Source organism: Strongylocentrotus purpuratus, unplaced genomic scaffold (assembly GCF_000002235.5).
Source record: "Strongylocentrotus purpuratus isolate Spur 01 unplaced genomic scaffold, Spur_5.0 spur5_scaffold_17, whole genome shotgun sequence".
In the NCBI taxonomy this organism is placed as follows: Eukaryota; Metazoa; Echinodermata; class Echinoidea; order Camarodonta; family Strongylocentrotidae; genus Strongylocentrotus; species Strongylocentrotus purpuratus.
Window position 1 is genome coordinate 13,259,048 of NW_022145602.1, and position 13,896 is coordinate 13,272,943.

The window sequence follows — 13,896 nt, forward strand, 5'->3', positions numbered from 1 at the left end:
CGCGAGAAGAAAACAATGACACTTTAAATCAGTATTTTATTTGATTTTGTCATCGTCGTCGAAACCGTTTTTTCGTCGGTCTGTAATTTCATGCGGTGCCATGTTGGACAAACGATGAAGTCTTTTTAATACAGAACGTAGACACATGCGTTGCATTGCAACTGGAAGGTTCGATCGAAAAAAAAATCAGTTTATTTCGTTTGGGAATAATTATGTTTGGTTGAGACTACGTCTGACTTCACCTAGTCTAGTTCTGGACCCTTTTATTGATTTTTGTCAAGGTAACAAAGGTCAGATATGTTATTGGTAGATTAATCCCACTTTGAGTATATAGCAATAATGTTGATGATATAAAGTGACGTCTTGTATTGCACTAATGTCTGACACAATTGATAATAGCACGGCTACCATTACAGCGTCCAAGGAATCAATTCTTGCCAGGTACCCATTTACCTCACCTGGGTGGAGTGTGGTTGAATGTAAATTAATTTCCTGCCAAAGGAGACTTAGTGCTGCATATTACTCGTAGGGATTCGAACCTCGTACCGTGTGATTCACAGTCCGGAAACACTATGAACATGACGGACAAAAAAAGAGGACAAAATATACAGTTCCTCATTCTACCCTCATCAATTGCTGTGGTAGACAAAGGAACAGCCCTTCACTGCTCTTATGTACAAATGTGTAGAACAAGTGTCACATGCTTATTCAATCGATCTTATTTACTGGGTGTCAGCCACAAATATGTTTAAATAATGTTTATTCTTATTGATCAAAACCAAAGATGTTAATTTTCCTCATATACGATAGACCTGTTACGAGGTAGCTTTTTAAAAATAGTATATGTGTTACATTTGTAGCCGGTTTGCAGCATGCAGGTTCAAAAAATATAGATTGGCAATAACAGGCTAATTTTCAGGGAAGTGGCAAAATGCAGTAATACTGTAGTTTTATGTGACACTGTGTAAATGACCTATATAAGTAATGGCAATTACAAAAGCGATATTTCCCATTAATCAGGATTACATTAAGCAATATGTATTCATAGAGAGGGTCCTGGTACATATTTGTACATTCATTATTTGGGAGTGGACCCACGGTTTTCATAAGGGGAAAAATGTGATTTTAGAAAGTGAACACCAGCTTTACCTTTATTGAAACGACACATGTATTACTCGTTATTGATTATACCAGAGTGGATACACTTGCACGGTACTAAATAAATTAGTTACGCTTTGAAAATTAATGTATCAATTGGGGAGTTTGTTGCATCTGAAATATATCCTTCTGCATAAACCTTAAAGGTACTATGTCCCATTTGCAGGCCAAAAAAATGAAAAGGTGAAGTTCCAATGGCATTTGAAAGACAATACTAATTTAGAACTTCCCTAAAAAAAGGGGGGGCTTGAAAATGTCTTTAAGTGGGAAAATAACGACTAATAGTTGGCGAATCGACTTAGGAGCTATAGAGCCAGTAAGTAATAGTCTGATTTTTCAGACCATTGTACCGAATGGTCGTACGTTTTGTGCTGCACAAAGATTCAATCGGTTTAATTTTGGCCATTACAAGAAGTGGGTTATTGATGTAGACAAATGCTCATGTACCATTTACAGCTCATTTTATGTATGTTATTACCAAAGATGAAAAAAGCCAGTCAGTCACTCAATAGTGTCTGACAGTGAAGTCTAGCAAGTAAACGGGTTTCCTTGCATAATTTGAATATTAGGACACTGCTCAAGTTTAAATTTCACAGACATAGTATCTTTAAAGTTTAAACGATGAAAAGTATGTGATATTCTATTACAAAATGTTATGTTTAGTTCCTACTCGAAATTTCGCTGGATTTCAAAGTGAAAGAGGGTATTTTGCAAATAGCTATATATAGTTATGTAAATATAGACATAATCAAATTATTCGAAGTTATCTATTCGAGTGTCGTCTGTTTATTTTTTCTTATTTGTTCTCACACTGAGTTTTCATGGATTTGTATAATATACAAATCCATGAAAACTATATTATGCTTCCCTTTATCAGTATATATAATAGCAAAACATTTAAAGATATAGACAGGTATTGATAAAATTGTGGTTCAAGGGTTTTGGGTGCAAAATATCCATTCAATATTGTTTAAATATTGCCTTCAGAGGTTTAGATGGCAATACTACAACCTAAATTTCACCAAAAGCAGAAATATATGCCCAAATGTTCAATGTTGAAGTGCATTCGCGATATCTATCAAGGCCGGATCGACATGATAATTTACCAAATATATCAATCAGTAGGCGGTTTCCCGGCAAAGTTTGTATCATCACGTATTAATCAAAACATTTTCTCTCCCATGATTGGTAATACTAGCTTCCATTTCATTTTTGAGAGGGGGGCGTTTTTAAAACTATTCTATACCTTTAATATGAAAAAACAGTATGGAAATATTCTATAGAGGATAAATTGCATTTTAAAGGAATGTTTACAAAGTGCATTAATGTTCTACTTTTCTGCTAAAACATCTATAATCGCCATACGTTAATGCAAAAAATTGATCGAGGATATCAAAGGTCTCTTTGGATACCTGTAAATAAAGGCAAAATAAATCACTATGACTTCAAATACTTCTATAGATTTATTTTCATCATTATTTTCCTTTAATTTACAATCATTTACAAAAGTACACGGATATACGCTAGACGACATTGTACTCCATGGTACACTTTATCAGGTTCATATAACATATCCTGGAGAGTTCGTTTCATAATTTATTCAATAATCACACCAAATTAATGATTTAGCAAGATTTGTCTCAATACTGGAATCAAAATTCGCACCCCAAAAAAAAAAATTGGGCGAAGACAGATGTTCATGATATTTAGGAAAAGTTACTTTTCAATCACCCCTCCTTTTGCTCAATAATTCACTTCAATCGATGGTTTGGTGCAAAGATCCTAGCATGGAATTCATTTTCTTATCCTTTTCTATTTCTTTCAAACTTCCCGGTTTCCATCTGAAAGCGTAACAGAGGTATTTCCTTTAGACGAGCAATAATCTAATTACGATGGTTACCACATGATCAGGGGCGTCAATATAGGGGGCAAAGTGGAAATATTACGATTTTGATTTGATTTGATTTAATATTTTTCCACTCAAATATCCACAAATTAGAGTGACACATATAAACCATACAGTATTACAGTATATAATAGAACAAATGAATTATACAAGTAACGATATATTGATAAGTATGTACGTAATAAAATAAGTTTACAGAGTACATTTAAGTTTGAGAATAAGACAACAAATAAATATATTACTTGATTTAACTGATTCAAGGATTTCGACATTCAGATCACTATACTTAAAGGTCATTTGGACGAAATGTGAACGCCAGTCAGCAAATTCTGAAACCCGTAAACGTTTTGCAGCTTTTCAAAATTTCAAACTCTAATGAACTTCATGATACTTGTTGAAAAAACTTCAGCTTTGTCGATGGCAAAGTATTTGTCGAACATCTCCATTCGAAATGGTCAAGCGATGCCCATACACAGGAGCGAAGCATCAAGGGTAGCTATCTGGTAAAGAAAAGAAGCACTTACCAAGCTATCGTATCTTCACTTATCACTTTAATAGGACATAACCGGCTATCACTACCGAACTGAAAATCTCAAGGTTTTACTCTTCAATTTGTAGAACAACGACGAGAGTGAATCGTTTGGATGTAGTCATCTTCAGCGTCACAACGTGGATGCTTTTTTGCTGCTATACCCTGGAACAATTTAAGGAGATTATTTGGTTCATGCGCTTCAGTGTCAAAAGCTTGTATTTTCCAAGATCGTATACATTGACGATGTCATTTCATTCTATCATGTCAAACTAATTATATCTCCCGTCGTATCAATAGACTCCGAAAATCATGCGTGGCCCATTTTCGATGACATTCTCAGTGACACCTCGACACATAAACATGTTAAAATATTTATCGTGCTTGTATAGCGTACATCACACATTATGATACGTCCATGTTTCCTTCCGAGGAGTTTTAGAAGTGATTTTCCCGGCTTTAGCTCCGGCAGCTGTTACCAGTGCCAATTGCACATGGAGCACTTGGGTCGAGTGCGGCAAATTTAGACTAATGTCTGACCAATGGACGTCCGTCTGTGGCAAGGATTTGAACCACGTATCAAGTGATTTACTATACCCGGTGTCTCATTAACTAGACCAAAACCATCTACCTAGGCTGCACTGATATTGACAGGCCGCGTGGACTACGATCCGATCAAGGAATTTTTAACTGGCGAAAGTATTTTGGCCAATAGCTTTAAAAAAAAAACACAATCTTTAAAAACTCCGTCAGTCTGATAGGTTGTAATAAATCACCGATTCACTCTGCGTCCTGTGGAAGAACAAACAAACAAAGAAAGAATCAGAGATATAAAAAAATAAAGAATACGAATTTTAATTTACCCAAGTCCGTTAATGAAAGTGACTTGACACTTAAACTTAACGAGTGACTTTATTATTTGTTAGGTATTTCTCATTGGAGGATGAACGATTTTGGTAACGTAGTACACGAGTACCTCTCCTTTTGAGTAGTGTCACATTCTACAGATGACGGTAAACAAACTGGATTGTGGGTTACAGTCCCGGAAGATTGAAAGGAGCTGATGTGATGAGGAAGGATTCGAACGAATGCACTGATTACACTCCACCGCTGCCAATAAGGATCGGCCATCAGATTCATGAACTTGCTGTCATGGGTTTGGCCTAAAATCTTAGAAGCAAAATGGGTGTGTTATCCCCAGTGGTCCTCGCTGCATCAATAGGGACTTTTAGATTTACACGACAAGAACGTGGACCTCTACGTGTGGCATCCTTTTAGCAATGTGACGTCGTGTTAAGGCACTGCCGGGCACTGGCAGTGCCTTAAAAGGACGTCACATTGCCTTACAAGGATGTCACGTAGCAGTCCACTATGTCGATGTGCAAACCTAGTAAGCACACAGCGTCGGCTTCCCGCAAGAAGGCCATTACTGCCTGTGACACTACTCCAACGGCCTTCTTGCAGAGAGCCGACGCTAGCATACCGTCCGCCATGTATGTCCGACTTACCTTTGTAGGGTGTGATGCGGGCTTTGTCTCCTTGGTAACCTACTAAACGCCCTACTAGTTCTAACATGGTGATGGTGAGGTAGGTTGTAGTTGTTGCTCTCAGGCCGTCTCATCAATGCTATGCGGTTTGTGAGGGAGTTCAGGTAGGAGGAGTACTGATGATGCGAGGGGTTCTCATACTCGTTCTCCGACGGCCGACGAGAGCGGAGTTTCTGCCGGAAGAGAACAATCAATACAGTTTTCATTATCAGCATTATTATTCATCATTAATCATCTACAAATTAATACACCCTACCCGCACCTCCAGTTAAAACTCAGACGAGTATTTTGGAGGACCAACTAACTAAGAACCAAGAACAAAGTGTAATGCTGCTGAAAGAGTGCGGAGATGTATAGAGGAAGTTTGTTTGACCTAGCTTTTAAAGTTTAAACCAATATCCGGCATTGGATTCTGCCAGTAACTGGAAGCAAGTTCAGTTCGTTTAATAACAATGTGGTAGCATGGGACCATTTCATTTTGTTAATGGTTTACAATTTGTCAATTAAACTAAGTATCTGGTTTTGTACTTGGCCTCATTTCTAATGGGAATCATTTGTAGTATGGCAACTTACCGCTGGAAATTTTCTATTGAAGATGAAGACTGCGATTAAGTAAACCACACAGAGAAGCAGCGCAGCACCTAGTAAACCACACGCGATGATTGGTGATAGACATGTGCTCTCTGAAAAGGAAGCCAGAAAAAGAAAACAGAATAGTGGAAGACTTAGAAAGGTATGGAATGTACCTGCTCCTCTTTCATTCATTAAGATGGAAACTTGTTTTCATCTCTATGATCGTTTTCCACAGTTAATTCTTTTAACGCCTTTAATTTGCAGTCTTTATGCCATCTTTGTAACAGCCGCTGAGCACTGGATATTAATACATGATGAAAAAGAAGGAGAAACTGCAGCCCCCCCCCCTTTTTTTTTAGGGGGGGGGGACTCATGAGTATTGTTGATATATTCTGGAAGCTTCTCTGGCCCTGGAGATCGCAACATTAAGAGGACACAGTCAGTGTACACTTCACCTAATAAAACAATATCCAAAAATGGATTTACCGACATTTTATTGTAATAAACACGGTAGAACAGACTCCTCACCGACTCCAACTAGGCTTATAATTGATGAAATCTTGGCCATTGTATTTTTTTGTTCGGTCTTGTGTTGATGAGGTAAGTGAAAATTAGATCATAATGCTGTTTAAAAATACCTCTGGCTCTGAACATGGACAATGCTTGGTCTTTCCCTGGTGTTATTTTCAAATGTCTGTCATCACTCGTCAAAATTCCTTTCCTAGTAGTAATGCGCATGTCGTATGTGGTTCCGGCTTCAAGACCCTTGAAAGTAATGATGTCATTTCTTGTTCTAATCGGCATGATCCGATGCTTGTGTTTTGGTGCTGGAGTGAGGATGATTTCATATCGGTCACGTGATCCAATGGCGTGCGCCCATTGGACAGTTGCAGAGGAATGATCGATGGCAGATAGGAAAAGATCGGTGACCGGTGCTGGTTCTGTTACAGAAAGATAAGTTGGAAAATGAACATGGAATTTATCTTTAAGCCCTTTTGTAGAGAGAGAGAGAAGGTGATAGATGTCAGTCAAAATTGTCCAAACTTAGATTTAATTTCAGCCACATCTACATTATCTTTCCAATTTTGAAATTAAAACAAATAAAAAGGAGGGCCTATTTGATGTAGCGCCATTTCATTACTATTTTATACAGCGATGTTTCCTTGTAGTAACAAAGCGTTGCGCACTGCTTAAAGCCACACTGTCCTATACATGTAGCTACTTGCTCCCTTTATATAGAGAACAATGCCTAACCGGTAACCATTGGTCCCCCATGATCCTCTTTTACTTTATGTTATTTGAGAGCTGAGTTGATGAGATAACCATCTGTCCAGTGACCGTGCAGTGTGATCTAATCTCTCCTATAAACTAGTACAGATATGCCTTAAGACGTGTATGATTCTATACTGTACGGAAAAATATGTACTTGTAGTTGAATTTGTCTCGAATGCCACGCCATTTTGATTATTGACGACCCTGATGGTATAACTCGTCACCGGATTCAGATCACGAAAGGTATAACTCCAAACGCCTTGATTGAAGACCACATCCGTAAACAAATCTCCCTTCTCGGAGTAGATGAACAGAATGTGTGCATCATGGCTTTGTGACGTCATCTGTTGGGGGTCGAAGAGGCTATCGTCATCGATTTCGTCTTCATCGTCGTCGCCGTCAGCATATGGGTATGTATTTCCCATTATGGCAATCGTGTCTGCGGTCATCTCACGAACAAGTATCCCGGATGGTGGCATTAGTGCTGTGGAAAACGATCAGATGATATCCATTTGTTGTTATCCACGTCACACTTAAAGGTAAAAAATGGGGGCTGGTAGCATTTTTTTTAAAAATATATTCAAAGAAACAAAACTAATTAACAAAGATTACGATTAGAGGATTTCCTTCAACTATCAGACGTCTGGTAGGCCTACACACATGTAGCACTGCTGATCATTTAAAGTCAATAGCAGTGGGAGGGGGGGGGGGGTTTAATCCGTTTTTGTTTGTCGATTTTTTTTTTCTGGAGCTTCCTGTTATCAATGTTTGTTTTTTAAATGCAATAAGAGGCCACAGGACTCTTTACGACACTACTAAATATCCAGAAACGGAAAAAAATGACTTAAATTAAGGTTAACAGTGTGTTCTCACCTGTTTTAGCCATAATGTATATTTCCTCGCTCTCTGTTACGTCAGTCGAATAACCGCTGACGGTCCGAATCGAAATCATGTATCTGGTGTACGGTTCCAGACCGGTTACGTGAAGTGAGTTCACACTCTTCTCAACAGATTTCGTGAAGACAACGCTCCTATCAGATAACCGGCGAACCGTGATTTCATGGCTCTCGAATGAACCGTTACCCGATTTCCACAGCAAAGTGAAGGCGACAGGTGTGATGGTACCTGGTATGATGGAGACATTGTGGGGAGGGGCAGGCCCTGTAATGTACATGAAAATGCACAATAACAAAAAAAGTATATGTCAATAAACGTATACAGTATATATCTGAGGTAGATCCAGAACAACTACATCGTCATAAAGAAAATAATTTGTCCCTATGATGTAATTGACAATGTATTTATTTTCCTACCTGCATTTCAGGCAAAGAAAAATATTAAACAATCCGTCTTTTATATTGCATACAGGAAGTACGCAAGCGATCCAATATCGAAAGGCTTTTCTAAACGAAAGTTTGTAATGAAGCATTTTTATGTAATTGACCACCTCCAGCCTATTCCGAATTGCGGTTTGCTCCCTGATCATACACATTCATCAAAATGATATTCATGACAGCTCCTTTTTCCTCAACGCAATTCCAATAGAATTTTTTTAATTCCATTTACTAGTAAAAACATGTATTTTCCCATTTTCTTCATGTTCATGTATGTGATCACCTCCTTGCACAAGCTTGTGAAATGCAGAGAATATCAAGAATATTCTTGGACTCCATTTGATGATCTGTGGTGCGCTAATATGTTTGCCCTTGTATAATTCAACTACTGAAATGAATCTCACTGGTTCTCTGTCTGGTCGTCATCACATGATTGGCTCCCGTCACCACCACTTTGATGTCGTAGTCCTTCCCTACCATCAACGGACCCAGACGCCTTGAAGCGAAGCTCTCTGCCCTGTTGATACCATGGTACAGATGGTCCGACGCAGAGGGCTCCCTTCCCTCTGACGGCCAGACGTAGATGAGGTAACTTGATGCCTGTTGGTCCGTCGTCTCGGGCCAGGCTATGTGGATAGATGTGGTGGTGTAGTAACGGATGAAGATCTGCGCGTCCGGCACTCTTACTAAGTTAGAAAGGAAGGATAAGAAAGGGCTATCGACCAGAGCATTTACTAAGTCAATCATGAAAATGAACCGGTTCGGTTCTTCGATTATTCATTTTGACAAGGGAAAGAAGCTAACATTTCCATACTCCATCATCGAGAACGCCTGTTTTCAATGATTCAGACAGATTTAGCGATTTACAGCTATAGGCTTGGAATATCTAATGGTACCGAATTACTAACTTAAAACCAATAATACACTTAATCCTGACCTACAATTTCCCTGCACAACTATTTTGAAAAAGAGGAGATAATGGCAACCCAAGCCCTTGCACTGTATGGCTCTCTTTGAAAATAAATGCCCACAGCTTATGTTGCCTGAGCAAAATGTGTATGATTTTGTTTGTTAATAAGAAAACGTAAATACTTTATTATACCTTTTATTATGTCTTCAGAACTACTATCCTTTCCATTAAAAGGTATGGAAGTGAGTTGAGAATTGCTGTTATGTTGTCATATGCCACTTTCAAGTATTTGCAATGATGTTGTAACTTTTAACCTACTGTACGCCTATCAAGGTACATCTTACAAGATGTTGCGTTTGACAGTTCAATCGATATAAAAAATTTAAAAAATTATACAAGTCTAATTTGCCTTACCCCTCAGTGTGACGAAAAACGAACACGTGCCGGTGTTTCCCGAGTAATCTTCGGCTGTATATCGGACATGTGTAGTGCCGAGTGGGAACAACGACCCGTTCCGGTGTGTCGAAGTTACCCGAGCGACGTCCGCGTTGTCCCGAGCCACAGGTTCGGTCCAGCTGATGCTCCGAAGTGTCTCCTTCGGGTTGGCATTGACAACCATGTTAGATGGGCACTGATGGAGGGTTGGATTTTCCCTGTCTACAAAATGAATAGTTCAAATGTTGTGAATAATTCGAAGTCAACAATGTCATGGTATTGTATTGACTCGTATTGTATTGTATTTATTTTCCGTCAATTATAAAAAAAAAACTTCTCTACTCAGCGTTGTAAGCATAACAATGTTACTTTACAGAGGGGTACCGTGGTTATATGTCATAGTGATCGCTGAGCATAATGGTCGCTAATGGCAGTGTTTTTTTTTTAAATATGAAAGTCTTTTACAATAATAATTCACACTCTAATTCAGGTCCCTCTTAACAGATTGACCGATTCATTTTTATCTAAACTAAATGTAACTGATGCCATCTAAATTCGACTGGATTGTAGTTGAATTAATTGAAGGCTTCGCAAAGATAATGATGATACAATCATCAATCTTTCTGGAGCCAGATGGACCCTGTACTATTACGCATAAGGAATAGGAGAATTCTGTAGCCAACGGGTTTAAATATGAGGATGTAGTTCCTATTTCAATTATTTAAATACTAGTTATGGTAGGACAATATGTTTATTTTAACGTTCATATCAGCCCTAAAGACTTTCCATTCCCCAGCTACGTCATCATCTCAAGAGTAATACTAATGCCAACAAATTTGACTAATGGAAAATAATCTGACTTTGAAACACTGACCAAGCACGTACAATTGCAAAACATTAGGGACTTTTAAATGTGCACGTCGACAAAGTGGACTGCTACGTGTGACTTCCTTTTAAGGCACTGGTGGTGCCATAAAAGGACGTCACATTGCCTAAAAGGGACGTTACACGTAGCAGTCCACTATGTCGACGTGCACATCTGAAAGTCCCTATTGTAGAGCAAGCGCCATGAGCACCCATCAGAGGTGGATACCGACGCTTTACAAGAAGCGATCATCACCATAACCATCATCACCATCATCATCAAACAAGACAAGAAATAATTGGAGATCTATATGCAAGCTGAACGAGGAAATTGTTAACAAATTTATGTGTGATTTGTTTAAAATGAATGTGAAACTATAATTTTGTTAATGTGAATATTTTTCTTCTGTAAATGTGTAACTTCATATGCAAATATATTTTATATGAAAATTGTATTTGTAACTTTATAAGTAATTGTTCGCTTGCAAAGTTGAAGATTATTTGTAATTTTGTATAAAATGTTATACATTATGTGTAAGTTTCTTTATGAGAGAAATGAATAAAAACCTATACAAAAATATGGGTTCAAACCATATTGATGATTTTTTTTTTAAAAGATTATGCCCTTTTAACTATTTACACAAGATTTGTAAAATTGTGTACTCGAAGGCAAACATGATTCTCTCCCAATTTCTTAGATTTGGGTTTCCAGCTAATCAGTGACATAGTAGAGTTCCAGCTAATCACAGGGGTGGGAGGGGCTGGAAGGGGCTGGGTACAAGCCTCATTTGGTGGATAAAATAGCATAGCCGCCGACCAAAAAGGTGGGTATAGGAAGAAGTCGATCATTTTCTCTTCACGTCCCCCTCTCCTTTTTTCATGTTGTTCCCCCTTTTCGATATGCGATTGATTGACAGGGCACGACCCCCCCCCCCCCGCCTTAGCTATGTCAGTGTGCCATGACGTACCTTCGACGATAACGTTGAATCTGCACTCTCCTCTGTTACCGCTTGGATCGATAGCCCAGTACGTCACCTTGGTCACGCCCATTAAGAACCGTGATCCTATTGGTGGATTCGAGCGGAATTCGACCAATCGGATGTTGTCTGTTGCAGAGGGCCTCTTCCATGTGACCCCGGAAGCAAACGCCTCTCCTGGGTCAGTTGTGGTGACCACGCTTGTGGGGCATGTTACAAAGTGTGGAACCTCATTGTCTGAAGAAGCAAACATAAAATCGGGCATGAAAATCTTTTTTTCTTTTCATTTGACATTTTGCAGCTATAGGCATCGACGGTTAAATTAACCTTCGTGTTACGAGCTTAAAGCCATAGAATATTGGCGATTCGTTTTTAAATTTTTAAGCATAAACGCATGGTGTTCAATCTTTAGGAAGATTATCATAATGTAATATTGTATTGCATTGATATATTGTGTGGCACTCTCAAATGAAAAGTATTTTTGTAAAGCCATCCCCTACTGCGATTGTAACGCTATCTTGCATCATCATAAATTTAATATAATTATCATCATCATCATCATAATTATCTTCATCATTATCATCATCATCTGGTCTTCCCGAATCGTTAGACACCCTATAGAGGGCGCGACATACCTTGTACCACGATATTGAAAGTACACGAAGCCTTTGTGCCCATGTAGTATGCTGTGTACCGCACTATTGTTTTACCAACAAAGAACCTAAAAATATAAATAATTACATATTGTCAAATTTGTATTTAAAAAAAAAAGAATTTGAAGAGGGCAAAGGATGTGAATCATGCATGGTGATGTAACAAAATGGGGCTGATTAAGCTATTATACCTTGTTGAAATGATAATAAAAACACCAATAAAACAAAATAATAATAATGATTATGATAGGCCTAGATGGTTATTTTAAAGCGCTCGTGTCTGTCAGGCTTCTCAATATTAGCGCTCCATAGTTATTTGTCATCAAATCCCTTCCGGACTCAGTCGGGGGAAGGGGTACGTGGTATTTAAAGGAGCAGTGTTGTAGACGGGGCGATAAAATGGCACAAAGGTGGAAAGAAAAAACAGAGAGAGGGGAACGGGAATGCAAAGCAGAAGAAAAATCATCTTTCCCCCTTATTCAGTTCAATTGTGTTCTATTCGCTTCGTAAGAACGGTCCCCCTTAATATCCGGGCCCATCGTGCACCACTGATAAAGGGGCATATTTACCCTGTTCCTCCCCTTCCCCCTGAGTAGGCCAGTGTACCCTTACCTGTCCCCGGGTGCATGGGATCTGAGCGGTATGACCCGCTGTTCTTCGGTATCTATGAACTCCGGCTCCGGCCATTCCACACTGGCCAGGTTCTTGCCCTTATCTGTCCCGACATTGATGCTTGAAGGACACCCTCTCACGTTCACCATGTCTTGTCCTGAAAGAGAGAGAGGGGGAAGCCGATAGAGAAAGGAAGAGAGAGACGGAGAGAGAGAGAGAGAGAGAGAGAGAAAGGGGGGATTAAGTGAGGAAGAGAAAGAGAGAGAGAGGGAGGGAGTGAGATTAAGAGAGGAAGAGAAAGGGAGAGAGAGAGAAAGAGGGAGAGAGAGAGAGAGAGAGAGTGAGATTAAGATAGGAGAAATGGAGAGAGAGAGGGGGGGGGGGGGGAGATTATGCATAGAGAAGTTTGTTGTGTGTTAGCAGTTTCGTGTTTCAATATTCATTCGACACTTCTGAATTTTAATAACCCGTAAGTTAAACATTCGTATCAATCTGAAGTTTACCAATGGGAAGATATCAAATTTATTTGGATAATTTTCATATAATATTTAAGCAGATTGTCTTTTCAAAATGATTATTTTATTTTTTAATCTATTTGATCTTTGAAAAATGAAGGCCATAAAATCTTGTTTGTATCATTCAAACGTAATCAAGTGTATATCACAATTTTTCAAACGTAACGAAAATTAATATAACATGAATTTGGACACAACAATCATTGGAAGCAACATGATTTGTAAAATGCAAATGTGATATTTCTGCAATTCAATAGAGGCAACTAACTTACCGAGTACGTAAGCACAGGAGATCGCCGGTAGTATCAGCCATATTTTCCATTCAATATTTCTCATTGTTTTACTGCAAAGGGTTGAGAATAAAATTTAATTAGCTGGCACGAGATTCAAATTTAATTCAAACATTAATTCATCATGTACATCGTTTAAGGATTTGAATTGAATTGAAATAATAATGGTTTTATTGAAAATAAAAGAGCAACGATGCATTTTAAATAAGCCGAATACATCGTTTCGTCGAAGTATAAAATTTGCCGAATATTATCGAAGTAAGCGATGAGTTTGCCGAATTTACAAGTTAAATTATTAGAACTTGAGGAATCGCGATAGCT

The 13,896-nt window shown here is 38.5% G+C and overlaps 1 protein-coding gene across 1 annotated transcript; it reads right to left on the minus strand.

Annotated features, from left to right (window-relative positions):
• Positions 1 to 4,342: 4,342 nt before the first annotated feature.
• Positions 4,343 to 13,624, minus strand: LOC100889999. Its single transcript, XM_003729235.3, has 12 exons — positions 13,558 to 13,624; positions 12,771 to 12,927; positions 12,141 to 12,226; positions 11,497 to 11,742; positions 9,644 to 9,886; positions 8,724 to 9,005; positions 7,859 to 8,146; positions 7,140 to 7,469; positions 6,352 to 6,654; positions 5,714 to 5,823; positions 5,102 to 5,313; positions 4,343 to 4,385 (listed from the first exon to the last, which is right to left on the minus strand). Exons 1-12 carry the CDS (start codon positions 13,619 to 13,621, stop codon positions 4,343 to 4,345), a joined length of 2,364 nt encoding a protein of 787 aa, XP_003729283.2. The 5' UTR covers positions 13,622 to 13,624.
• Positions 13,625 to 13,896: the final 272 nt, after the last annotated feature.

Bases quoted from the DNA above. Each gene is read 5' to 3' on its own strand.
- LOC100889999 (XM_003729235.3), bottom strand. From the start codon at position 13,621: ATGAGAAATATTGAATGGAAAATATGGCTGATACTACCGGCGATCTCC. The intron at 7,470-7,858 runs GTGAGAACACAC...CGTTTTCCACAG, and splicing joins ATACATTATGGCTAAAACAG to CACTAATGCCACCATCCGGG. The intron at 4,386-5,101 runs GTAAGTCGGACA...GTTCTTCCACAG, and splicing joins CCGCATCACACCCTACAAAG to GACGCAGAGTGAATCGGTGA.